At 38.0% G+C, this 25,965-nt stretch overlaps 1 protein-coding gene across 11 annotated transcripts in view; it reads right to left on the reverse strand.

Annotated features, from left to right (window-relative positions):
* LMBR1 (limb development membrane protein 1) overlaps nt 1-25,965 on the reverse strand; it is a 163,417-nt gene that overhangs the window by 83,946 nt on the left and 53,506 nt on the right. For 7 of the 11 annotated variants that reach the window (XM_082472642.1, XM_082472636.1, XM_082472635.1 and 4 more), the window contains 3 exons: nt 25,692-25,736; nt 580-706; nt 41-109 (listed from right to left, as the gene is read on the reverse strand). In XM_082472642.1, coding sequence (XP_082328768.1) covers nt 41-109; nt 580-706; nt 25,692-25,736 — 241 coding nt within the window. The remainder of the gene's footprint in view (nt 1-40; nt 110-579; nt 707-25,691; nt 25,737-25,965) is intronic. The other 4 variants (XM_082472639.1, XM_082472637.1, XM_082472645.1 and 1 more) reach the window with 1 other exon arrangement.

Consider the following 25,965-nt stretch of genomic DNA (forward strand, 5'->3'; position numbering starts at 1 on the left):
CTCTACTTTATTATCAATATTATGTCAGAAAAATACTTACAGAGAAGTAACAAACATCCCATCAATGATATACAGGAATATAAATAAGGTAGGTAGAACTCCCAGAGATCTATTAAAAAATGTAAATATCTTTTAGTGCATCCAAAATACCATACATTGATATATAGACTGACAATAAATTAATGTATAGTAAACATCATAATTGCCTATTTGAGTCTACTAAACCATATAATTTCTAAATTGTACAATAAAAAGATCTAAAACAGAAGAACAGGAAATAACCCTTTTGCAAAACCTGTTTGGAGGGAGAAAATGAGCCTCCATGGAATTTTAAGAACAGAAACCAATTAACCAAAGGAAAAAAAAATCTGAAAAGCTGCTTGCTCATTCTACATACAAGAAACACACAAACATTCATTTCTTTCCTTAAACATGTCGAAAGACTTTTTAATTTTGTAAATTAACAACAAGGATTAACTATACAAAGAACTATTAAAATGTTTTAAAAAGTGAATGTGTAATTATATTCCAAACTGTAGTCTCCACTAGAGAAACTGGTTTAAACAAGTCAATCCGTACCATATAAAGATTCCATACTCGCAGCGTCATTGTCAATGAGTGCCGAGGCTACCCACACTATCCCAAGAATAAGCAAGGCCAGAAGAATAAGCATGACCAGAGTTTCTAAAATTCGGGCTCGGATTCCCTGAAAAATATAATAAAGATATAATTTTATTATTTTATTTCATCACATGAACAATTAGGTTTCTGTCTATATGAAAGCATACAAATTCTTTGAAAGGGGAGGAAATTTACATTTATTAGCAGGACAAAAAACACTAAATGTTTACTGTTTGTAACGTTTAGGCTGACTTTTCAAAATTATGTAAAACACCATTAAGCTTTGAAGAAAGTACCAAAACAATTCTTCATAAAAACATTTTGCAGAACCATTTTAAACAATTAATTACTTTCCTAACACTTTCCACCAAGAAAGTAGATTAACAAATTTTTATCTGCGATTCTAATCAAGGGAATATAAGGCTAATTAAGGCATACTGCCAAACAGTTCCGTGAACACCCAACTTGGTGAAAGCACAAAGCACCATCTACTAGAGAACACGGGGGTTCTGTTAGCTCCCCACAGCCTCCAGAGCCCTCTAGTGTCCAGACGAAGAACTCCTCGTGGTAATCCAGCCTTAGAAACCGTGGAAATGGACAGTATTTATATCAATTAAATATCATCCCTTTCTCCACATTAGATAGAAATTTCATTAAATCCACGAGGCTGGAATATAATAAAGAATCATCATGCACAATTTTGTTTTAAATATAAAACAAATTCTGACCTCAGGGTCAAACGACAGGCCAGACTTATAAACTCAATACCTACAGGATAAGGCAAAAACAAAAAACAAAACTTTCTCATATTCTTAGAAAGTCATCAAATGATTGAACCTGTACCTAAATGTAAAGATTCATGTTGATATTTTATACTGTAATGCACTAATTTACAACATCTAACACAACAAAATTATAAGTATATCCATGTTTCTCAATAAGTCATATAATCTTTCCTTCCATATTAAAAATAGTTTAAAGATATGAACTATAAATAAAAATCTAAAACATAGACTTATTTCAATTTTGCCCTAAATATTATTTTCTAATTTCTGAATTACAGCAACAGGTTGCACTTAAATCATAGCACCCCAGTTCCTCAAATTCAATAGGAAAGGAAATGTCTTAAAGCCACGGCCAAAGTGTTCCCAGCCCTAAATGATGACTCAGAGTTGAAGCGGTCTTTTCTTCCTAGTCCAGCCTTACCAGGACTGCCCCTGACAGGTTAAAATGTGTCTTCAAATGGAAGAGTCAGGGCACCTTACACACTCATAGCAAGGGAGGCTGGTAAACCAGAGTGATGACGACCTGTATTTTATTTAACACATTAGATCTCACAGTAGCTATTACTCAAGTGAGATGAAACAGGAACAGTCACAAAATGCACTACTAAAAAATACACTCCTACTTACTGAAGAACTCTCTGAACCTACACTTAACACATTCAAACCATTAGGATACCAAAACATGACCACTACCTTTTAGCACTGATTTTTTTCTCTCTTCCTCTCTTTCTAAGCAAGAACCTTTTAATCACACATTAAATATTATCTGGAAAGTCTATAAATAAAACAGATAAAAAGAGTAGGCTCTGGAGTGCATGTGTTACACCCCCTCAGCTTTGTCTTTTCCTGCCTCTGACTGGAGCCCGAATCCTGCATGCCTCTGACCAGCCGATGGGAACATCAGAGCTCTCAAAACATGTAACACGTGTCTTAAGTATTATGATGTACGAGCTCAACAGTAGTGCTACTTGGAACTGTTTGAGTCCTGATGTCCAAAAAAAGGGCATTTTAATAATACATGTTATAATTATTATATTAAGCAATTACAAGGTAACAATAAGTTTAAGTGTTATAATGATAATAAATTTGGGGAACCAATCACCAATAAGACTTACACACATCCTCTGATATTTTGGTAAGAAGTATTTCTTGGCAGTTAAATTTGTTTTTCATCAGATCTGTCTCTCTGTGTTAGAAGGCAGTGCTCCGGGGGTCTCTCCCACTTCTGTGCATCTCACAAGCAGAGGCAGGGGCAGTCCGCATTCTGGACTGTCTTTGCAAAGACTTCTGTACAGCAAACAGCCTTGGAAGACAGAGATGGTGTCTTTGCAGTAGAGGCAGGTCTGCTTACCGTACAGTGTGAAACAGAAGGTCCCCCCGCAGAGCACAGGGCAGGCAGGCTTGCTTGTACCCCATTACAAATAATGCGGGTTCCCTAAATGCAGGGCTCCTCAGCCATGACACGAGCCCACTGTGGGGACAGCTCCCACCTGGGCCGCATCACCCCCATGGGGCTCGGGGTCCCGGGGAACTGACAGGAACAGGAGGCTCCTGTGCCTGCACGCTGAGAAATGAAGCCTCTGACTCAGGAGTCTGTGTCTACAACCAGAGTCTGCGAGTCTGGCAAACTAACCTGTCAGTTTGCAAGTACCATAAAATCTCAGACCTCTGCAGTTCTGGAAAGCTTTGGGCAACAAGAATGGAAAGCTCACACGGCTTTCTAGGTAAGAACAAACAAGGGCCCACACAGGTTGGGTTCAGGGCTACAAGAAGACCCCCAGGATCAAGCCGTGAATCCTCTCACCCAGGCCGTAGGCAGGCAGGAGAAGTAAGGGCCCCCATGACCTGGCAGCTGGCAAGTGTCTGGGGTCTGAGCTGTGAAGGGAAGTGAGACAGCCCACTGGCAGTCTGGCTACGCTCCCTCTCCCTGAGTAGAAGCAGGAAGGGGTCTTATTGTGACGATGTACAGCAAGCCTTGCAAGGCCAATTGAAAGGAACTGTCCTATCTAGGACTACGGTTACGGGGAACTATTTTTCTTGTATACTTGGTGCCTTGTTGTATTTTCCAAATTTTTTAGAGTGGATGTATATGACTTTAAGAAATAGGAGAACAAACTAATGTTGTTCTAATTTTCAATTTTTTTCTTACAATAATAAACATCCAAGAGTTTGGCACCCATAAGAATAACTTTTTAAAAATATCCAAGTTCGGTTTATGAGATAGACAGTATAATAAGCTCGTTAAGAGCCCCAACTCTACCAGCAGACCACTTGGGCTCAAATCCTGTCTCCGTCACTGACCAACTGTGTAACCCTGGGCAAATGCCTAAAGCACACTGTGCCTCAGTTTCCTCCTTTGTAGAACGAGTTTATTAATGACACCCCTACTTCGTGGGTTGTTATCAGAACCAAATGAGTTAATACGTGCAACATGCCGAGCTCAATGTCTGGTACCTAGTAAGGATTAACTATAATAACTCAAACTGCTGCCTTTGTGTTTGGAATCTCCAAGGCTTGGGAATTCGCATATCATTTGTCTTTCTCAATTAAATTTATACCACCTTCTAATGCCACCTTGTCACTCTTTCCCATCTTTGCCACCTACCATGTACAGACCTAGAAGAAACAATCCCATCTTTCTTGATATATGAGCACCCAGTTCACAAGAGCTTCTCATCACATCCCGTGCCACCCTAAGTACCATACACGCTCATAATGAACCTGACCTGCATTCTACTACGGCCGCCCACACAGCTAACCAGACCCCATCATCTCTCAGGGCCACCTCTGAGATCTCCCACGGTGAAGCTGCCCCTCGGCCCACAGCCTCCTAGTCTCCTCCGATCTTGCAGCCCTCCAACCTAGCTCTAACCTAGCTCTAACCTAGCTCTATGTCCTCATCATGATAATCTCTCCTCCCTTGATCTTCCCAGTCCCTCCAATCAGTCTTGTTTTCACTGTCTAAACCCCACGGTGAACTAGTATATTTTGATGATAATTCAGTATCAATAATACTCTAGTATTCCTGGCCCTTTTAACTTCCACCAGGCCAGTTTAATTCCACCTGGAAGCTCACTCCAAATTCTCAGCACTGTTAAAGAAATCTACGAAATCATGAGAAGTGTTCGCTACTACGTTCCAAAGCGCCCCTTCAATGTTCCCGGCAATCCTTACACTGATCGCCGGCTAATAACTCCCTCAAAGGTTCTTAAATGTGTTCCAGTCTCCTTGACCCTAATCTCATGCCCTGCGTTCTTAACTACAGCTGACCTTACCTCTCCCTTAGTAAGACACAGCTGGGTGGCCTGCACGTCCCCTCAGCTCCCTTCCCCTATCCCTTGGTTTCTGTCTCCATTCCTATTTCTTTCATTCTGTAAAGGAAAATATCTCAGATCCCTTTTCTCCGATGGCACAATCTTAGGTGTCCATCCTTTCACAAGCTGTATCAGTGCTTCTCAAACATTAGCATGGAACAGATTTACCAAGGGGCTTGTCAATTCCTGAGTACCTGTACAAAGTGGCTCCTCAGTCAATTCTGATGAAGATGGTCTACCAGATAGACTCCTCTTCTTCCCTGGATGATCTTGCCTCCTCACGTGGCCAACGAGTCTCAAATATATACCTCTGGTCCAAATATTACCCCTGAGGCCAAGATCCATACATCCCAATGGCCACCTTGCCTTAGATGTCTCACAGCTACCTTAAACTGAATTCTAAAATCAAATTCATCATTTTATCCCTTAGACCTGCTCCTCCTTCAGTGTCACATGCCTCAATAAATGGCATCACTATCCACTTTGTTGTTTTGCCAGACACTCTGGAAACACCCTTGTCACCTCCTTTCCTGCTGCACCCCACCTCTCCCCAAAACACATACACACACCCTGGACCCTGGTCCACTCGAACACCGAGTCCTTTCGATTCTCCTATGTAATTACGACTCAAGTTCATCCACCTCTCTTCCTACTGCCACAACGTCTATCTGGTGGACAACACCCCAGCCTCCTAGCTACTAGTCCTACATCCACACTCTTGTCTCTCCCTGACCTGGTGCCTACATCGCATGGAAATGTGATCTTCTCAAAATGCAAATCTGATCATGCCACTCTTAGTCATAACTTACTAACAGAGGTATAGGCCTGCACCTGGGAAACAGATGCATTAATGCAACAACAAACAATAAAAATCGAATCTCATGTGGTACATATATACAATGGAATATTACTCAGCCATAAAAAGGAACAAAACTGGGTCATTTGCAGAGACGTGGATGGACCTAGAGACCGTCATACAGAGTGAAGTAAGTCAGAAAGAGAAAAACAAATATCATATATTAACGTATATATGTGGAATCTAGAAAAATGGTAGATGATCTTATTTGCAAGAGACACAGACGTAGAGAACAAACATATGGATACCAAGGGGGCAAGGGGAGGGTGGGATGTATTGGGAGATTGGAAATGACATTTATACACTATTGATACTATGTACAAAATAGGTAACTAATGAGAACCTACTGTACAGCACAGGGAACTCTACTCAATGCTCTGTGGTGACCTAAATGGGAAGGAAATCCAAAAAAGTGGGGATACATGTATACGTATAGCTGATTCACTCTGCTGTACAGCAGAAACTAACACAACATTGTAAAGCAACTATACTCCAATAAAAATTAATTTAAAATTTAAAAAATTAAAAAAAAAAATTGAACCTCATTAGCACCATTCTCTAACTGGGAGTGCACCTCTAACTGAGGTGCTGCGTAAGTATATCCTTAAAGTTGGGCCTTACTCTTTTTTCTGCTGTTTAGATAGTGCGCAAACTAATTATAGATGAAAAAAGAACAAATTATTTATGATTAAATAGCACAGAACAGTGCTGCCCAACGGATATTTCTGTGATGATATAAATGCTCTATTCTGTGCTATCCATTAACATAGCTAATAACCATATGTGTTTATTGAGTACTTAGAATGTAGCTACTGTGACTAAAGAACTGGTTTTTAATTTTACTGAATTTTAGTTATTTTAAATTTATATAGCCACACATGGCTAATGGTTACCATATAGGTCAGAGCAGACTACTAATAGTCTGTTTCTAACAAAATCTGATATAAGCACTCTCTGTACTCTCAAGTACTTTCTGGTCATTTTCCTAAATTTAACCTTGACATAAAATTCTTTGAACAGCCTGGTTAAAGTAACAGCCTCTTTTAACATGCTATAGCTCTAGATTAGCCTCTTTTAACATGCTATAGATTAGTGTTTCAAGTAGCATTTATGTCAAAGAGAAGAAATCTATTACTAAGTTTAAAAATTACTCCATTCTATTTACATAAAGAAAAAATACATTCTCTCATTAAGAAAAATAGACAGCATTTAAAATGCAACCTAAGTATAAACCAGTCTGAAAGTGACAATGAAGTTAAATAGCAACATATTTATCCACATATACTTACAAACGAAGTCCCAAATAAATCTCTTATGTGATTAAAAAGTATATGTGAACAGTCTTTCTAAAAGGAAACAGCTATCAATATTATCATTCCAAGAGTATGCTTTTACTATTATAAATATGTGAATAATATCAAGAAAAAAATGTCTAAAATGTACATTCACATGCTTAAGCAAATAAGAAACATTTAAACAAATAAACCTCTGTAGTCAAAGCATATGAACTCTTCAAAAATTTATTTCAAATTGATCAACATTTCTTTTGAAAGATAACAAATAACTCATAAAAAGAAATCTGCTCATTTTCAGTTATTAATCTCAATTTAAAGAAGAGTAAATTAGGAATTATAGAAAAGGCTGCCACAGAGCAAGCCATCAAAATTATGGAATATGATTATACCTGTTTATGAAATATTGAAGATAACTGATGTAGTTAGAAATAACTGTTATACTGACGTAATCCACTAGGAGGCTAGGACAATTATGTTTTCCTTTTGTTATTTTTATTCCCTTTTTGTGATTAAATGGGACAAAATCAGCCCAACTTGAAATCAATTAAATATTTATGAGCTTTAGCAAAACCAACAGAAAAATATAACAAATCTTTTCATTAAATGCAATGTGGCAGAGTTTTTTACCTTCAACAACTTTAGAACAGAGAGAAGAGAGGTGAAGGGATTATAAATAATCAGAAACTTCATTTGTTAATCTGGCATCGACTGGCTCATATGAGTGCCAAAAATATACAAATTGTTATCACTACCTTTCTTGAAATCAGTAAAATATTACAAAGCCTAAAGGGTACAGGCTTTGTGGCATGTAGAGTGTGAGCTTTTTGAACTTTTGTATGTGGTTCTGTCTGCAAAGTAATGAAAAGCATTGTGAGAGCTTTTATCACTACCATTAATCACCAGCAGGACAGCATATAAGCAAAAAAATATGCCTACTGCTCATTTTTCCATTAAGAGTCAGAATCAGGCGCTAGGAAGCCCCAAGGGGAAGGTCCCTATCAACTCCATTCTTGCATACACTGAGCTAAAAGATGTGCCAGATGTCAGAATAACTTACTGAAATACCCTGCAAACAACAAAGTGGCAAAACACTGTCAGAGTAGAAGAAGGTTCCCATTGTTCATCTTAAAAATTAAGAAAAGTCTCCTGAATATAAGATCACAGAACTGTAAGAACTACTTGTCATCAACAGTTGTACTTGCTCACAATTTTCACACAAATTCACACAATTGTGAATGCTTATACTATGCCATACAGTACCAGGATTTCATGAACTTCGTAATGTATTTATGAATACTTGTCTTAACTCCTCCCAAAAACCATAAATCTAAGTTACCTTAAAGAAACTCCATCCCTTTTATTAAAATCATAGTGTAATAAGCACTCAGCGTATTAGTAGAAAACATCATCAGAATAAAGTACTTTCTTTCTGTCAAGGAAACATCATCTTGTTTTTAAGAAAAGTAAGCTATATAATTAATTACATTAGTTTCATACCAGTATTGTTTTGGAAATTACAACTATCTCAATATTTTAACAGTTTAAATTAGATTAAATAAGCTAGTGAAGGCTAAACACCAAATTTTGGTGCTGGTCAATTACACAGTAAATGCTCTGTACTGAACATCAATGAAGTGAAAATTACAATACATTTACAAAAGCTCTAACGATAAACTGATATGTTTCTATGGTGATGAACATTTAAACAAGATTTTGCATGGACATCTTGACCTCTTGGAAGGTATGTAAACACCACTTTATATACTATGTCTCCACCCATCAGGAAAGCCTGGGAAAAATTTCTACATTCACAGAACATTTAAAATAAATATCAAGCCATTGTTTCCATTTAACAAAAAGGGTCTCTTAGTAACATTAAGATAAGGTTTGTTCAGCATGACATCAAGACTGCACCAAACATACATGCAGTCATCTGGAGAAGATCGATAGAAGCACTAATAAAGAACAGAAAATAAAGGCAGGTATTAATTATTTTAAACCATGAAAAAACTACAAACAAGCATTCCTAGAGAGTGTCAACCATTTCCCCCTTTGCTCCCAAAGTAATCATTAAAAGTATGGACAAAAAGAGTTTTGGTCCCAAGTCAAAGAAAATAGCTTTATAGAAAGTGTTGTTAAGCTCTATAGTGAATTGTTTTTTAATTATTAATATTTTCTGCAGTTTATTATATATATATACATATTTAAGTCATACACAGTAGAAAAACTAAAACTATAAGATTCTCAAGTTATTAAAACTTGACAAAAAGAAAGTATTTTAGAATAAGTTAAAATAATAACACTAACATTGCTGTTCATTGAACTAAGATGTTCACTATATTTAAATTTATGGGCAGAAATTTCTCATGATAGTAAACAAAATCCTCCAGATTGCAAGTAAATGAATTAATACAGCAAGTTTCCAACACGTAAATGAAAGAACTGAATTGTAAAAAGACTGCAGGGACTTTACATCAAAATGTTTAAACATAATTCTAAATTTGGGAAAAAAACATTTCTCAGTACACTTCATCACATCAAAATAATTTAATGGTTAGCCAGTAAGGATCTTTTCTAATTCTAATTCTGTTCTAATAATTCTTTAGTTATAAACTTGACGGAAAAAAAGAGATGGCAACTATTTGCAAAGCTCCTACTACGTAGTTGCTTTATATGTGCTCACTGAATATTCACAATAAGGCAAATTTATTATAAATGAGAAAGCTCACATCCAAAAAGTTAAATAATCTGTCTATGGTCACCCTGTTCCAGGCCTGCCAGAACTCTCTTTAAATCAGGTCTGTCAGCTTCTGGAGCCTGTGCTTTCTACCCTCGCCACAAGACAGAAATAAGACATAAAAGACAAACTGATGTGGAAATAGGAGGTGGGGGGAGAATGCTTAAAACATACTTAAGGCAACCTATAATTTTAGCAAAGAAACTAAATCAAAATACACAAAAGCTTCTTTTACTAGGATATTAATTTTCAATTCCGTAATAGCAAGCTCATGCTGAGCAAATGCTCAGTCCTTTAATGTAACAGAACATTGTAGCCAATACCTTACTAGTCCTGTCATAAAACACCCAGGCACAAGTTCCAATACAGACACAACAAAAGAAAAATCATTAGGGTTATTATTTATTACATGACTATAGCAAAATGTACAAGATACTAAAGTGTAGAATATTAATATAAAAGCAATTCCACATGATAATTTAGGTAATAGTGTCATATTGCTTTTGTGGCAAACAGTACATTTACACAAAAAGCACTAGGAATTCCAAAATACCACAGAAGAGCTATCCTTATGACAGTGAACAAAATAGGAAACATACACAAAAAGCTTAAGGCTGTCTGCCTGCTCTAAACCCAGACCAATCCCTCCAAAGCTGCGTTGGGCCCCTCTCTCTCATTTCCACAGCCCCTCCAGCTCTCAATAACAGCTACTTTGGGTGTGTAGGTGTGCATGCATGTGTGATTATTTTATAGTTTTCCACTGAATATCAACAACTTGGCATTTTGGTTTTTCTTATCAGTTTGGTTAATATGAGCCCATCACCAAGAAATAAATCACCTTTTTTCCTTTCTATTTTTAAATACTGAAAGTATAGACATGTCTCGCTTTCTTTCCCTTTGCACTTCTGCAATTTGCACTTTGCAGATAATTACATTTTTTACAAATTGAAGGTTTGTGGCAACCCTGCGTCGAACAAGTCTATCGGTGCCACTTTTCCAACAGCATGTGCTCACTTTGTGTGTCTGTGTTACGTTTTGGTAATTCTCACAATATTTCAAACTTTTTCATTTTTATTATATTTGTTATGGTGATCTGTGATCAGTGATCTTTGATGTTACTACTGTAATTGTTTTGGACGTCACGAACTACACCAACACAAGATGGCAACAATCAATAAATGTTGTGTGTGTTCTGACTGCTCCACCAACCAGCCCTTCCCCCATCTCTCTCCCTCTCCTTGGACCTCCCTGTTCCCTGAGACACAACCATGTTGAAATCAGGCCAACTAATAACCCTACAATGGCCTCCAAGCGTTCAAGTGAAAGGAAGAGTCGCATGTCTCTCACTTTAAATCAAAAGCTAGAAATGCTGAAGCTGAGTGAGGAAGGCGTGTGGAAAGCTGACAGGCTGAAGGCTAGGCCTCTTGCTCCAAACAGCCAAGTCGTGAAGGCAAAGGAACGTTCTTCAAGGAGATTAAGGTGCTGCTCCAGTGAGCACACAAATGGTAAGAAAGCAACACAGCCTTATTGCTGTTGAGGAGAAAGTTTTAGTGGTCTGAACAGGTGATCAAACCAGCCACGACACTGCCTGAAGCCAAAGCCTAATGCAGGCAAGGCCCTAAGTCTCTTCAAGTCTGTGAAGGCTGAGACAGGTGAGTAAGCTGCAGAAGAAAAGCTTGAAGCTAGCAGAGGTTGGCTCATGCAGTTTAAGGAAAGAAGCCGCCTCCATAACATAAAAGTGTAAGGTGAAGCAGCAAGTGCTAATGTAGAAGCCGCAGCAAGTTATCCAGAAAATCTAGCTAAGATCATTAATGAAGGCGGCTACACGAAACAACAGATTTTCAATGTAGACAAAAGAGCCTTCTATTGAAAGATGTCAACTAGGACTTTCATAGTAGAGAGAAGTCAATGCCTGGCTTCAAAGCTTCAAAGGACGGGCTGACTCTTTTTTTTTTTTTTTTTAACATCTTTATTGGAGTACAATTGCTTTACAATGGTGTGTTAGTTTCTGCTGTATAACAAAGTGAATCAGCTATATGTGTACGTATATCCCCATATCCCCTCCCTCTTGGGTCTCCCTCCCACCCTCCCTATCCCACCCCTCTAGGTGGTCACAAAGCACCGAGCTGATCTCCCTGTGCTATGCGGCTGCTTCCCACTAGCTATCTATTTTACGTTTGGTAGTATATATATGTCCATGTCACTCTCTTTGTCCCAGCTTACCCTTCCCCCTCCCTGTGTCCTCAAGTCCATTCTCTATGTCTGCGTCTTTATTGCTGTTCTGCCCCTAGGTTCCTCAGAACCATTTTTTTTTTTTAGATTCCATATATATATGTGTTAGCATACGGTATTTATTTTTCTCTTTCTGACTTACTTCACTCTGTATGAGTCTGTAGGTCCATTCACCTCACTACAAATAACTCAGTTTCGTTTCTTTTTATGGCTGAGTAATATTCCATTGTATATATGTGCCACATCTTCTTTATCCATTCATCTGTCGATGGACACTTAGGTTGCTTCCGAGGCCTGGCTACTGGCAGGCTGACTCCTGATAGGGGCTAAGGCAGCTGGTGACTAAGTTGAAGCCAGTGTTCACTAACCATTCCAAAACTCCTAGGGCCCTTAAGAATCATGCTCAATCTACTCTACCTGTGCTCTGTAAGTGGAACAAAGCCTGGATGAGAGCACATCTGTTTACAACATGGTTTACTGGATATTTTACACCCACTGCTGAGATCCACTGCTCAGAAAAAAAGACTCCTTTCAAACACTACTGCTCGCTGACAATGCACCTGGTCACCCGACAGCTCTGACGGAGATGTACAACGGATTCATGTTGTTTCGTACCTGCCAACACGACAACCGTTCCGCAGCCCACGGATCAAGGAGAACTCTGACTGGCAAGTCCTGTTTAAGAAATACATTTCGTAAGGCTGCAGCTGCCGCAGTGAGTCTTCTGATGATCTGCGCAAAGTCGCTTGAAAACCCTCTGGAAAGGACTCGCCATTCTAAATGCCATTAAGCACATTTGTGATTCATGGGAAGGGGTCAAAATACCAACATTCACAGGAGTTTGGAAGACGTTGATTCTAACCTTCATGGATGACTTGGAGGGCTTCAAGACTTCAGTGGGGGAAGTAACAGCAGATGTGGTGGAAACAGCAGGAGAACTAGAATTAGAAGTGGAGCCTGAGATGTGACTGAATTGTTGTAATCTCAGGACAAACTTTCACAGAAAAGCATTGCTTCTTATGGATGAGCAAAAGAAAATGGTTTCTTGAGATGGAATCTACTGCTGGTGAAGACGCTGTGAAGACTGTGGAAATGACAACAAAGGATTTAGACTAGGACGTGAACTTAGCTGAGGAGGCAGCAGCAGGGTCCACGAGGACTGAGTCCAATTCTGAAAGAAGTTCTACCATCGGTAAAACGCTACCAAACAGCACGGCACGCTGCAGAGAAATCATTCGTGACAGGAAGAGTCAGTCGACGCGGCACACTTCACTGTCGTCTTATTCTAAGGGCCTGCCACGGCCCCTCGGCCTTCCGCAGCAGCACCCTGATCAGCCAGCAGCCAACGTCGAGGCAGGACAAGACCCTCCCCCAGCAAAAAGATACTGACTAACTGAAGGCTCGGAGGCCGGTTAGTATTTTTTTAGCAAAGACGTATTTTTTTTAAACATCTTTATTGGAGTATAATTGCTTTACAATGGTGTGTTAGTTTCTGCTTTATAACAAAGTGAATCAGCTATACATATACATATGTCCCCATATCTCCTCCCTCTTGTGTCTCCCTCCCTCCCACCCTCCCTATCCCACCCCTCTAGGTGGTCACAGAGCACCGAGCTGATCTCCCTGTGCTATGCGGCTGCTTCCCACTAGCTATCTGTTTTACATTTGGGAGTGTGTATATGTCCATGCCACTCTCTCACTTCGTCCCAGCTTGCCCTTCCCCGTCCCCATGTCCTCAAGTCTATTCTCTACGTCTGCATCCTTATTCCTATTAGCAAAGAGGTATTTTTTAATTAAGGTATGTACATTGTTTTTTAGACACGATGCTATTGCACATTTAATAGACTACAGTATAGTGTAATCACAACTTTTCTTTGTACTGGGAAGCCAAAAACTTCGTGTGACTCACTTTATTGCAATATTCCCTCTACTGCAGTGGTCTGGAACCAAACCCACAATATCTCTGAGGTGTGTCAGTCTGTACACTGTTCAGCTTTATATGTCTATTAAATACCTGTGGATAGACCACCCAACCTAAAGGAACGTCACCACAACCACTGTGCACCCATGTAGCCCTCCCAACCACACACCTGCTGCACCAACCTGCCCAATGGTAACCACCAATTTGAACTGCCGTGCTCATCACTTACTTTTTTTTATGACAGTTAAGTATATATAACACAAAATTTACCATTTTAACAATTTTTAAGTGTAGAGTTCTGTGGCATTAAGTACATTCACACAGTCATGCAACCATCACCACCATCCATCTCTAGAGCTTTTTATATTCTCCAACTCAAACTCTGCACCCCATTAAACAGTAACTCCCCATCTAACCCCAGCCCCTGTACACCCACCGTCGACTTTCTGTCTCTATGAATTTGACTACACTAGGACGCTCATATAAGCGGAATCATACAGTATTTGTCTTGTTGTGCCTGACTTTATTTCACTTAGCATAATGCTCTCAAGGTTCATCCATGTTGTAGTATGTGAGAATTTCCTTCCTTGTTACGGCTAAATAATATACTACTGTATGCACATACCACAATTTGTTTATCTCTTAATCCACTGATGGATACTTGGGTTGTTTCCACCTTTGGCTATTGAAAATAATCCTGTCACGAAAATGGGTGTATAAATATCTGTGGAGTCCTTCCTTTAATTCTTTTGTGTACACACCCAGAAATGGAATATCTGGATCATGTGGTAATTATATTTTTAATTTTTTGAGCAACCACTATACTGTTTTCCACAGTGGTCGCACCATTTTATATTCTGACCAACAGTGTACAAGAGTTCCAATTTCTCAATATCCTCACCAATACTTGTTATTTTCTAGCAGCCATTCTAATGGGTGTGGAGAAGTATCTTCTTGTGGTTTTGATTTGCATTTCCCTAATGCCTAGTGACACTAGGGTCTTTTCATGTGCTTATTGGTCATCTGCATATCTTCTTCAAAGCAATGTCTATTCAAGTCCTTTGTTCCTTTTTTAATATTTGATAGAGTAAGTTCTATCACCATGTTCTTCAAAATTGCTTTGGCTATTCTTGGCTCTCTGCCCTCCCAAAGAATTTTACTATCTCCTTGTCGCATGCCATAAGATAACCTCTTAAAAATTTTATTAGAATTGCACTGACTCTAAAAAATAATTTGAGAACTGGTATTTTTATCATATAAAGAAATTCATAAACATAGAATATCTATCCAATTAACTAGGTCTTCTTAACATCTTTCAATAAGATTTTTTCTTTCCATATATTATTTCAATAAGGTTTTAAAAATCATTTGTTGGGTTTATTTCAACATACCTTAGTTGTCTTGCTATTATAAAAGGTATTTTTAATTAGATTTTCTGTTTGTTGCTGTTACTTATTGATTTTCCTATATTAATCCTAGATCCAGCTTCCTTGCTAAATTTTCTTATTGGAATTATCATTTATCTTTAGATTCTATAGGATTTTTCAAAAGACAATATCATCTGTTAATCATGACTATTTTGTTTGTTCCTTTCAATTTTTCCTTTTCTTGTCTAACTGTACTGGTAAAGAACTCTACTATAGTGCTGTCTATTGTTAGAAATAAAAGTACTCAAGATGGCATCCCAATTTTAAAGTAAATACTTTTAACATTTTACTGCTAAGAACAATGTCAGTTGCAGTCTTAGAGTAGATATCCATTATCTGGTTAAGCAAGTTCCCTTTAGTTCTTAGTTTGATTTTTAATCACGAATGGTTACTGATTTCATGGATGTGTTCTGCGTCTCTTCTGAGGCGTTCACTTGATTCTTTTCCCTCATTTACTCTCCTAATACGAATTACAGTCATAGATTTTCTAGTGTTAAACCAACCTCGATAGCTGAAATAAATTCTTTTGGATGATGATCTTTTGTGTTGGACTCAGCTGAGTATTTTCTGATTCACAGGTATTCATGAAAAGGAACGGCATATAATGCTCCTTTCTCCTATTAATCCTGTCTGCTTTCAGCATCAAGAGTCCACTAGTTCCATAAAATACAACTGTGAGTGTTCCATCTTCCAATCTCCAGACAAATTTGTTGAAACTGTAGTTATCTATTCTTTAACATCTGATAGAAATATCCTAGAAACTGTCTAGACTTGATTTTTATCAGAATGACTCAACAGAACTTTCATTTCTGGCAATATTGAGGACGAGATATCCTTAATTCCCTCTGCCAAGATAAGTCTAAAATGCTAGATCAAATATTTTCAAATCTCTCTGAAATCTTTTGTCTATTAACTCTGAGTAGCGCATCGAATTTGGTCCCTCTCACAATGTTGACTTTTCCCAGATGTCTGGTCATCTCCTGAGTCCCTGTTCATCTTTATATACACAAGTTTTTGTCCTGCTTCTTTCTTTAATCATCTCCTGCCTCTGGTGACAGTGAATCTAGAGAAGCAGGCTCCAGTTCTGGGTGAGGTGTCTCGGTAGCTTGTGCCCTGGTGGGCCCTTGTAAGTTCACCGACTCTCAACTTCCAGGACCCACGTGCTCTGCTTTAGCCCACAGCAAGTGTTACTGCTGCTTGCTGATGGCAGCTCCTCTCTGAGCACCCTGGTCCTTTCTGGTCTTCACATCCTTTCGCACATGATTTTAATTTCTGATAAAACCAGGTCAAAGGAGAATTTGAAGAACACATATACGTAGATAACCAGAAATATTAAAATCAATTTGCTAATAGATGCAAAATGGGATAACATCCTGTGGGACAATAAAATGAAATGTTTGGAGTTATCTTTTGCATAGGGAAGAAATCAATTACATCTCTATCAGACAAATTACTTCGCATTGCTCTCAGTTTCCTACAAGTTAATTCTAACCCTAAGGAGATGTAGTATAGCCAAGTCAACAGAAAATCAGCCAAAGGTGCACACCCCTATAGGACCAGAAAACCCCCAGCATCCACTAGACAATGCCTAGAACTCCAATGACAGAACACCCAGGATCTTCTTTGCCCATTTCCAAGTCTTGGACAATTTTTCATGGCACTAGAAAATTTATGTACACAAAATAAATGATTAAAGTAAGACGGACATAAAATATATATATACACTAATTATAATTACACAATGATCCAAGTACAAATGTTGACAGGTAATTTGGAATGATATAAAATACAATGTAGGGTTAATTGGCTTTCCCTAAACTTGTTTAAATTATAATTAAAATATTAATGAAAAACCGATAGAAGTCAAGATACACAGGAGAATCAGCCAAAATCATCAACCTCGTGAGTATGCTTCATGCAAGCCAAATAAGACACAGGAAAATTAAAGATCCTGGAATACACAGACACATTTAGGAAGGGCTTGTACGTTTGTAGAAATCATCTTGGAAGCCTGAGAAGGAATTTCTGAACACTATATTGGAAAAGATCGTCTTTAAACAACCTTAAGGCTATGAGAGGCCAAAACAGCTACAAAGCTAAAGAGGAGAGGCCAAAAGAAAAGACTGCGCCCCACACTTGTCAACGAAATCAGAGCCAATTCAAGCAGAGACCACAAAGCCTCCCAGGTCTGGAAAAAAGAACAAAGAATGCCTCCAAATTAACAAATAACTGAATTCCAGACAAAGGGCCAGTAAAGCTAACAGGTGGAGAGATAGAGGAATCAGGTACATCAGTTCAAGATGACAGATTAATAATCACATACATTTTTTTACCACAGAAAACAGGAAAAATATAAAATAAATACATAATGAATCAATCAATCAACTGCACTGTCCCTAGCAGCTGCAACAGTACCTAGAATACAATAAGTGGTCAATAGGAATTAACTGAATGAATTAATTATGGTAGAAGACAAGAGCTCCATCAGCAGAGTAGCAATGTTGAGAAATCCCTAAATGACAGGAAGTACTTGGGATCAAATCTATGGAGAAATGTCCAGAGGAATATAGACTAAAAAAAAAAAATTAACAGAAAATAAGAAAAGTAAGAAAAGAGCAATGATTCCAGGCACTACAAGCTGCAAAAAGTCCAAAAAGATGTATAATCATACATAAGAATTTTTAAATATTAAAAAATAATAGGTAAGAGTAATATTACTGTATACATTTCTTTAGAATAACTGAACAGAGAAAAATTTACTTAGATTCACTCTTTTCAATCACCTCACAAAATTAACTATAGATAGATTAAAATATTAGATCTTTGTAAAAACTCACATAAAAAGTAGCTAAAATAGAATAGACTACATTATTCATCCTTGGCTCTGAAGGAATAAAAACACTTTCAGAACTAAACCAGTATCAAATTACTAAGAAAGAGTGTTCGATTAAAATGGAAAAAAGTTTGGATAAAATGTTATCAGGTCTTGTTTAGGCCTGCTTATATGTTTGTTGTCAAGTCCTGAGTTTTCTCTTTAAGTTAAAGACAATTAAATAGCCTATGTCATAAATAGGACCAGCTCAAAAATTTACACATATGATGAATCTTAATTACATTAAATCAACTTTCTAAAACCAACATTAATTATGTTTATTGAAACCACTTAAAATTAAAATTTAATTATACGTTATGTTAAAATATTATACATCAGGTTGAAATGATAAAATGGTACATAATACTCTGAAAAACCCTTTACGCTAATTTCTTGGTTTGGGGTCTCCCAACAATACAGGTAGTAATATCAAACCCCAACTCCTGTGAGGTAGAGGCCTGTGGACTAACTCTCAGGGGAGACTTCTGCCCAGAGCTGAGCCTGACAGACGCTCCCCATCACTGTGTGTGTGTGTGTGTGTGTGTGTGTGTGTGTGTGTGTGTGTGTGTGTGTGTGTGTGTGTGTGTGTGTAATAAGTTTGCCCTTTCCCTGTCACTGTGTGTGTGTGTAACAAGTTTGCCCTTTGGCTGAGGGCTTTCAGTTCCAACTCCTAGCCTGAATGCATCCATGGTCCTGTACCACCTTGTAACTACCTCCCTGCCCTAACTAGGGCACCACTTACTCAGTTACTATTTAAGTTTTGTTGTGCCTGTTCGCTTTTGGTCCTTGGAGATTTTATGGAGGTGAGTTACAGGTATAGCATTATGCAGAAAACAATTCTAGAAGGCAGTATGGAGATTACTTTGTGTGGGAATGAAACTGGAAGCAGAAAACACAGATGGACAGTGGTTTAAATAATCCAAGTAAGAAATGATGAAGCCTGAACTAAGGTAATAACAGAAAGAGAAGAGAAATCTTATTCAGAATACTTAAAGTATATTTGTTATATAATGCAATAAGCTCTTCTCACAACATAAGGTACTTCATTAAATATCTTCTAAAAAAAAATCAGAAATATCACTTAATTCTAGGCATTTAAAAGGAAGCACCTAGAGGGGTGGGATAGGGAGGGTGGGAGGGAGACGCAAGAGGGAGGAGATATGGGGATAAATGTATATGTATAGCTGATTCACTTGGTTATAACGCAAAAACTAACACACCATTGTAAAGCAATTATGCCCCAATAAAGATGTTAAAAAAAAAAAAGGAAGCAAAAATCATTAAGAGATAAGTTTTTCTGATAGTTCAAAAAGGATTTAAAAAAAATTTTAAGCCCTTCACAAGTCTGTTTAAAAACAGACTGCTTATAAAACTTAATACTCATTAATTAATGTGTAAAGAGAAACAGTAGTATCAAGTAATCCCAAATAAAATATGAAAGTATAAAAGTATTTAAATCCAGCACTATAAAACAACTTAAAATCTCCTTTGTGTTCCAAGAAAGATAATAGGAAACGTTTCCTTTAAATTGACCATTTCACTATATTTAATTCTTTTTTTTTTTAATAAATTTATTTATTTATTTATTTTTGGCTGTGTTGGGTCTTCGTTTCTGTGCGAGGGCTTTCTCCAGTTGCGGCGAGCGGGGGCCACTCTTCATCGCGGTGCGCGGGCCTCTCACTGTCGCGGCCTCTCCCGTTGCCGAGCACAGGCTCCAGACATGCAGGCTCAGTAGTTGTGGCTTACGGGCCTAGTTGCTCCGCAGCACGTGGGATCTTCCCAGACCAGGGCTCGAACCCATGTCCCCTGCATTGGCAGGCAGATTCTTAACCACTGCACCACCAGGGAAGCCCTTAATTCTTTTTCTACTGTTCAGGCGTCCTTATTTTTTGTTTTTGCCTGCTCACCTTTTTTTTAATAACTAAAAGAACATACATTTTATGTATTTTTTTAACAGTTCAATTGATTTAAAAGTCAATCACTCTAGAACAGTAAGAACTTGTCTTTCTAGATGAGAATTTCCTTTCCTTAACAGAAAGTGTGCAAACCAATAAATTTTTAAGTAGTATAACTATTAATGACTTAAGTCTAAAGAAAAGTACATAATATACTGCAACCTAAAATATTACCTAATATCAAAACTATCAAACAATCCTACTGCCTTTGATGTGTCTAAATACACAACTTTTATTTCTGGTACAAATGGGCCAAATAAATGGGTTGTAAAGTAATATATCAAGTTCCAGCTATATATTGGCATACATTTCATAGAGATCAGAAGGTTAACACTGTGACATGCTGAATAAATGATTTTACAGACAAATAAATATGAGTTTAAATGCCAAATAAATAAAAGATTTTAACAATCCAAATTCTAGCCTCTTGGGTGAGCTCTCGTCCTACAGGTCTGTGGGTATGTATCAAAATTGTGTAAGAAGCTCTCTAGTCAGCATTAAATCTGACATTTAATTTTACTTTCAAATAAAGTTCATTCCAACCAAGGGTAGGTAGTTTTCAACTCCCCCAAAAAAAGTTTTAGAAAGGAGACTCTAATTGATAACAATGGCTATTCCTATGAAATTGTTTCATGAATATTAGAAGTATTAGAGCCAGTTTAATTAAAAGTATAATTACTTTAAAATCTAAACCTGGTGATTTTATATTTCCTCCCTACCAAAACTTCTCATTTAACAAATTATGAGACATTAGTTGGTAATTTAATCATCATATAAAATTTGAAATTCAGCTACCTATTAAATATCTTCTTTTTACGACCTATACTGTTACAAGATAAAACCATTTATATTTCAAAAAGTAAATAAACAAAGCTATGTTGACGCCACTCTAATTTCTTACATCGTTTTGCTATCACATATAAAGTTATATCACACAAATCTTCCTGATTTCATTATCAACTTGCTCACAGTTGATACATTTGAGTCCCTAATAACAACTGCCGCTTCTACTGTGTCTTGGTGCTTTACAAACAGATTTGGTGAAGTAACCCAAGGACGAGGTAAGGGCTGCAGCCCATTTTCCAGATGGAGACACTAAGAACCATGCCTGGACTTCCAGGTCGGTAAAAGAAGAGTCAGGATTTAAGTCCAGGTCTTCTGAAAGCCAGAGCTTACAGTTTTGCCACTATACAAAACTCTTTACGCAAATAAAGAGACAATCTAGCCTTACAGTAGAAATCTCTCCTTTTCTGATAAATGGAGAGAGAGTATCATACCATCACCAAGTATGCAGGAACTGAGCAATGTGCTATTTACCAATAACTGACACTGTTACTAAGTTATAATTTAGTCGCCTCCAACATGCAGCTGTACTGAGAAGAGTGACAAAACTAACGTCATTTCATTAACTAAATGATTTTTAACTCAAAATCCTTATGAACTCAGATAATTTTTAAATGAAATAAATGTACCCTTTTCTTCAAAATAATACTTTTCTGTGTCTTTCTCTGACATCCTATACGTCAAGCTTCAATGTCTGAAGTGCTCAGTTTACATTATTATAACCACGTCTTTTACAGTAGAGTCACAATTCCAACAGGAACCTTGCATGTAACAACACTACCAGAATCGAATGTTTTGAAAATAATCATTCTTATCTATATTGTTTCTAAGGAAAAAATTCGTCCTCACAATTGGAAGAGGGTAGAGGAATTCTGTTAATAAATTACTGATTTTTTTTTCTTGAAGGTGTTGGAAAATCAAATTAACACATAACAATAGTTAGTGAGATATGACTCCATTTTCTGTAATAAACACCAAGATCAAAACGAGACCCAAGGTAAATTTCCTTGAAAGGGTCCCAGCAGGAGTTTCCCTTTTTGTATGTGATTTCCTCTCACCCACAAAAACCATGCAAATATGCGCATGTGCCACTAACACTAAGCAGCACTTCCTTAATCACTCATTTCCAACAATTTATGGATGATCAGTGGCAAAAACGAGCAAAAATAATGAAAGAATGCAATGAAAGCTCACTGAGACCGAGCTGGACTTCCTACTCATTTCTGTGTCTCTTTAAGATGGAGGCCTGATACAAATTAGCCACTGGGGGGAAAAAGTCATCTGGTCATAAAATACAGTACAAGGTCACTTTTATGTAAGTTTGCCAAAAGGGACATAAACCAGGACAATTTCAAACTGTGACACAGGATAGAAACATATGAGAACGATGTCTGTTCCCCCTCTATTGTGCTGTCACGGTGCTCAGCTTTATAGGCCTTCCAAGCACCGCACCCAGCTCTCGGCTTCCACCTGGCCAGTCTAATTAATTAAGAAAGGAAGTCACCTCAGATTTTGTACTTTTTGCTTTTATTATCAAGCACTTCGTTTGAAGTTCTAGGAGTTAACCTCTTAATCCTACAGACCGTGTGCTATGTTCTGGACATCTGGGGGTGTCTGGATGGCTTAGGTAATTGGTCAGGATGTTGCTGTCACTTATGTTAAATGTTATACCATGACTTCAAACCAAAGATAGGCATTAATGTGAGGCACAATATAAAGCTGCTCCCAGAAACATCTTTGGTTCATGAAATAATCTGTCATTGAAGGGTTTTTTTTACTTTCATTAAGTTGCTGAATTTTTTCCTCATGACATTTTTTTTCCTTATGATATTTTAATTCAAAGTAAGCTGTTACGATACAATATGAAACAAACACATTCCTAACTCCCATTTAAACCCTAGCCAGAGGTTAGACCGGTTCATTACGCAATCGAAAAACACCTTCTGGCATCACCCCAAATAACCTAGAGGTCCCTCTGAGGCAGAGTGGGGAGAGAGACTCACACAGCTGACCTGAGTGTAACAGGAACAGGAGCGCTGCCAGCCCCAAGACTCTCATACTCTGGTGTGTGACTAAGCAACGGAGATAAAAACTGTGGAGAAAACATGTCTACCACAAAACAAAAACAAAACCCACCAGACGCAACCTCTTCACCAGAGTTGAAACATAAGATGTAAGCTTGGGTTGGGGTCAGCTTCAAACACACATGAACATATGTAATGCTTGCTACAATATATACGGGTGACAGACTATAATATAAATAATCTAGATTAAATAAAAATTTAACTGCTAGCAGAATTCCAAGATAAAAGGTACCTTCTTACCAAAAAAAAAAGAAAGAAAAAGAAAAAAGAACAAACCTTGCTTTATCAAGACCACTTACATTCTCCTACCCTTGAGAACTGTAAAGAATGGGAATAGCTAGGAGATGGTCCCAATAAAAAAGAAACATACGCCATGGTAAGGAGAGAGAAGAAAGGCGATTCAAGGCCCTTAAAAGGACATGGTCAACCCCCCAGGCCTAAAATGTCCTGTTTGAATTAACATAGTGGTTTAATTAAAAACTAAGTAGAGAATTCTGCTTAATTTGATTTTCAATTCAAGCTCTGCATCCGCCATGGCCAGTGGCCAATTTCCGCATCTCGGCACAATATGCAAGGGGCTGCTTTAAAATCGATTGCCCAGGGGAATCAATGGGAGTTTGGTGGGACCATATGCCATTTAGGGGCTCCACCAGACTTCAACATAGTAAAACAACACCAGGAAGTGGCCAAAGGAAAAAAAAGGAAATTTAACTTAACCATATTACAAGTTTGTCCTTACTCAAATTATTGTGCTGAAATCTACCAATTAGAAGTGTTTTCTAAGCTCTCCTCAATGTTGCCTTGGAAGTAGATATGTCAAATGTAACCAATGAGCAAAGGGTTTTAAAGGGATACACACAAATATATACATGCTTGCCAGCCAGCTGTGTCAGATGTCAGCGACCCACCCCCTTCATCAGAGCAGTAGAGTTCCTGACTGTGATACAACCTATAGCTCTGTGGAAAGCGCTACAGATCTCACCAAACACTGTTCAGAACCTGTGCAAGTAAATACCAGATGATCTTATATAACAGAAAGGCATAATACTGCAAGGCTCAAACATATACCTAACACATTTAGACTTAAATATACAATGCTAATAATAACCCTTGCAACTTCCATGTAACTGAAAAAGGTGAATATTGTAAAATAACATGCCATGATTACCCTGATTGTAAAGCTCTCTAAACATTTCTAATAGGATCTACATGCACCTTCTCTTTCTTTTTTTTAATTTTATTGAAGTATACTTGATTTACAGTGTTGTGTTAATTTCTGCTGTACAGCAAAGTGACTCAGTTATACATACATATTCTTTTTCATATTCTTTTCCATCATGGTTTATCCCAGGATATTGAATATAGTTCCCTGTAGATGCACCTTCTCTTTAGGCAGTTTTGATTCTGCTTCAGTACATGCCATTTCAAAATGGGAAAAATAATTTGGAATCTTAAACTGCCTAAGATAATAATACATGAATAATTAAGAGCTGACTCTATTTAGTTGCTTTCTAATGATCTATCCATATAACACTGATGTTTCCTAGAATACTTATCAGTCAAATGCATGAAGCTCTAGGATAGTGACAATTATACCTAACATTTACTGAGCTAAATCCTGGGCTAAATGCTTTACATGAATAATCACCTCTCATTTAATCCTCCAAATGAAACAGTAAGGTAACTATCATTACTATACCCCTTTTACAGAAAGAAATCCTGAGGTTTAGATGATGTAACTAGCCCAGGCAGTCTGACACTAAAGACAAATTTTCTCACCTTAGTACCTGCAGTCTCTCTTCCATTGGCCCCTCCCTCAGCATAATAGAATTATTCTACCTCTTCTCCTCCAAGCCACAACCCCATCTCCCTCTTTCCTTTAACAGCATTAAAGACAAAACACTTTAATTTGGTTTCTGCAACTCCCATTCATCCCCAAGCTACCAGATTCTAAGAAACGGTAACCATCCTGAGCTCTGCCTTCTCCCCCTCTTTTTAAATCCTTCACTGTGGGGACTTCCCTGGCGGTCCAGTGGTTAAGAGTCTGCACTCCCGGGCTTCCCTGGTGGCGCAGTGGTTGAGAATCTGCCTGCCAATGCAGGGGACACGGGTTCGAGCCCTGGTCTGGGAAGATCCCACATGCCACGGAGCAACTGGGCCCGTGAGCCACAATTACTGAGCCTGCGCGTCTGGAGCCTGTGCTCCGCAACAAGAGAGGCCGCGATGGTGAGAAGCCTGCGCACCGCGATGAAGAGTGGTCCCCACTTGCCACAACTAGAGAAAGCCCTCGCACAGAAACGAAGACTCAACACAGTCATAAATAAATAAATAAATAAATGAATGAATGAATGAATGAATGAATGAATAAATAAAAAAATACTTTTAAAGAGTCTGCACTCCCAATGCAGGGGGCCCGGGTTCGATCCCTGGTCAGGGAACTAGATCCCACATGCCGCAACTAAGACCCGGCAGAGCCAAATAAATAAATATATTTTAAAAAAATCCTTCGCAGGGTTTGGGAATTAACTGGATTGGTCATGTCGACTGCACCCTACAATCACTCAACACATCAGTCCCCTTTGAGACCATGAAGTGTAGCTGGTGACCTTGAGGAATTCTGAGGAGGCTGACATAGTCAGAGATGTGCTTAGAAAAGGCATTCTTCTAATCATGTATAAAGAGACTAGAAGTAAACAGTTTAGAGGGAAGAACTGCTGTACAACTGTAGGTGCAAAAGATGTTTACTTACCTTCTCATACCCCTCCTCAAGCTGATTCTCCCCTTTGACCTTAGTCTACAAGGGGTAACAGGAGGACAGTAAATCACTGGGTCTTGGGTCCGTTGTTTTTAATTCTAGAGATGGTGCTACCTCTGTTCCCACAGATTCAGCCAAGTCCCTTTTCTAGTTGGTTAGTTCACAGGAAGGGAGGGAAATAATTTGGAGACAAAGGGGTTTGTCCATATTGCACACTGCTTTTTAAATAATTTATTTAACTAATAACTAGATTTTTATGAAAAGCATA

Source organism: Balaenoptera physalus (genome assembly GCF_965194825.1).
Source record: "Balaenoptera physalus genome assembly, chromosome: 8".
NCBI lineage: Eukaryota > Metazoa > Chordata > Mammalia > Artiodactyla > Balaenopteridae > Balaenoptera > Balaenoptera physalus.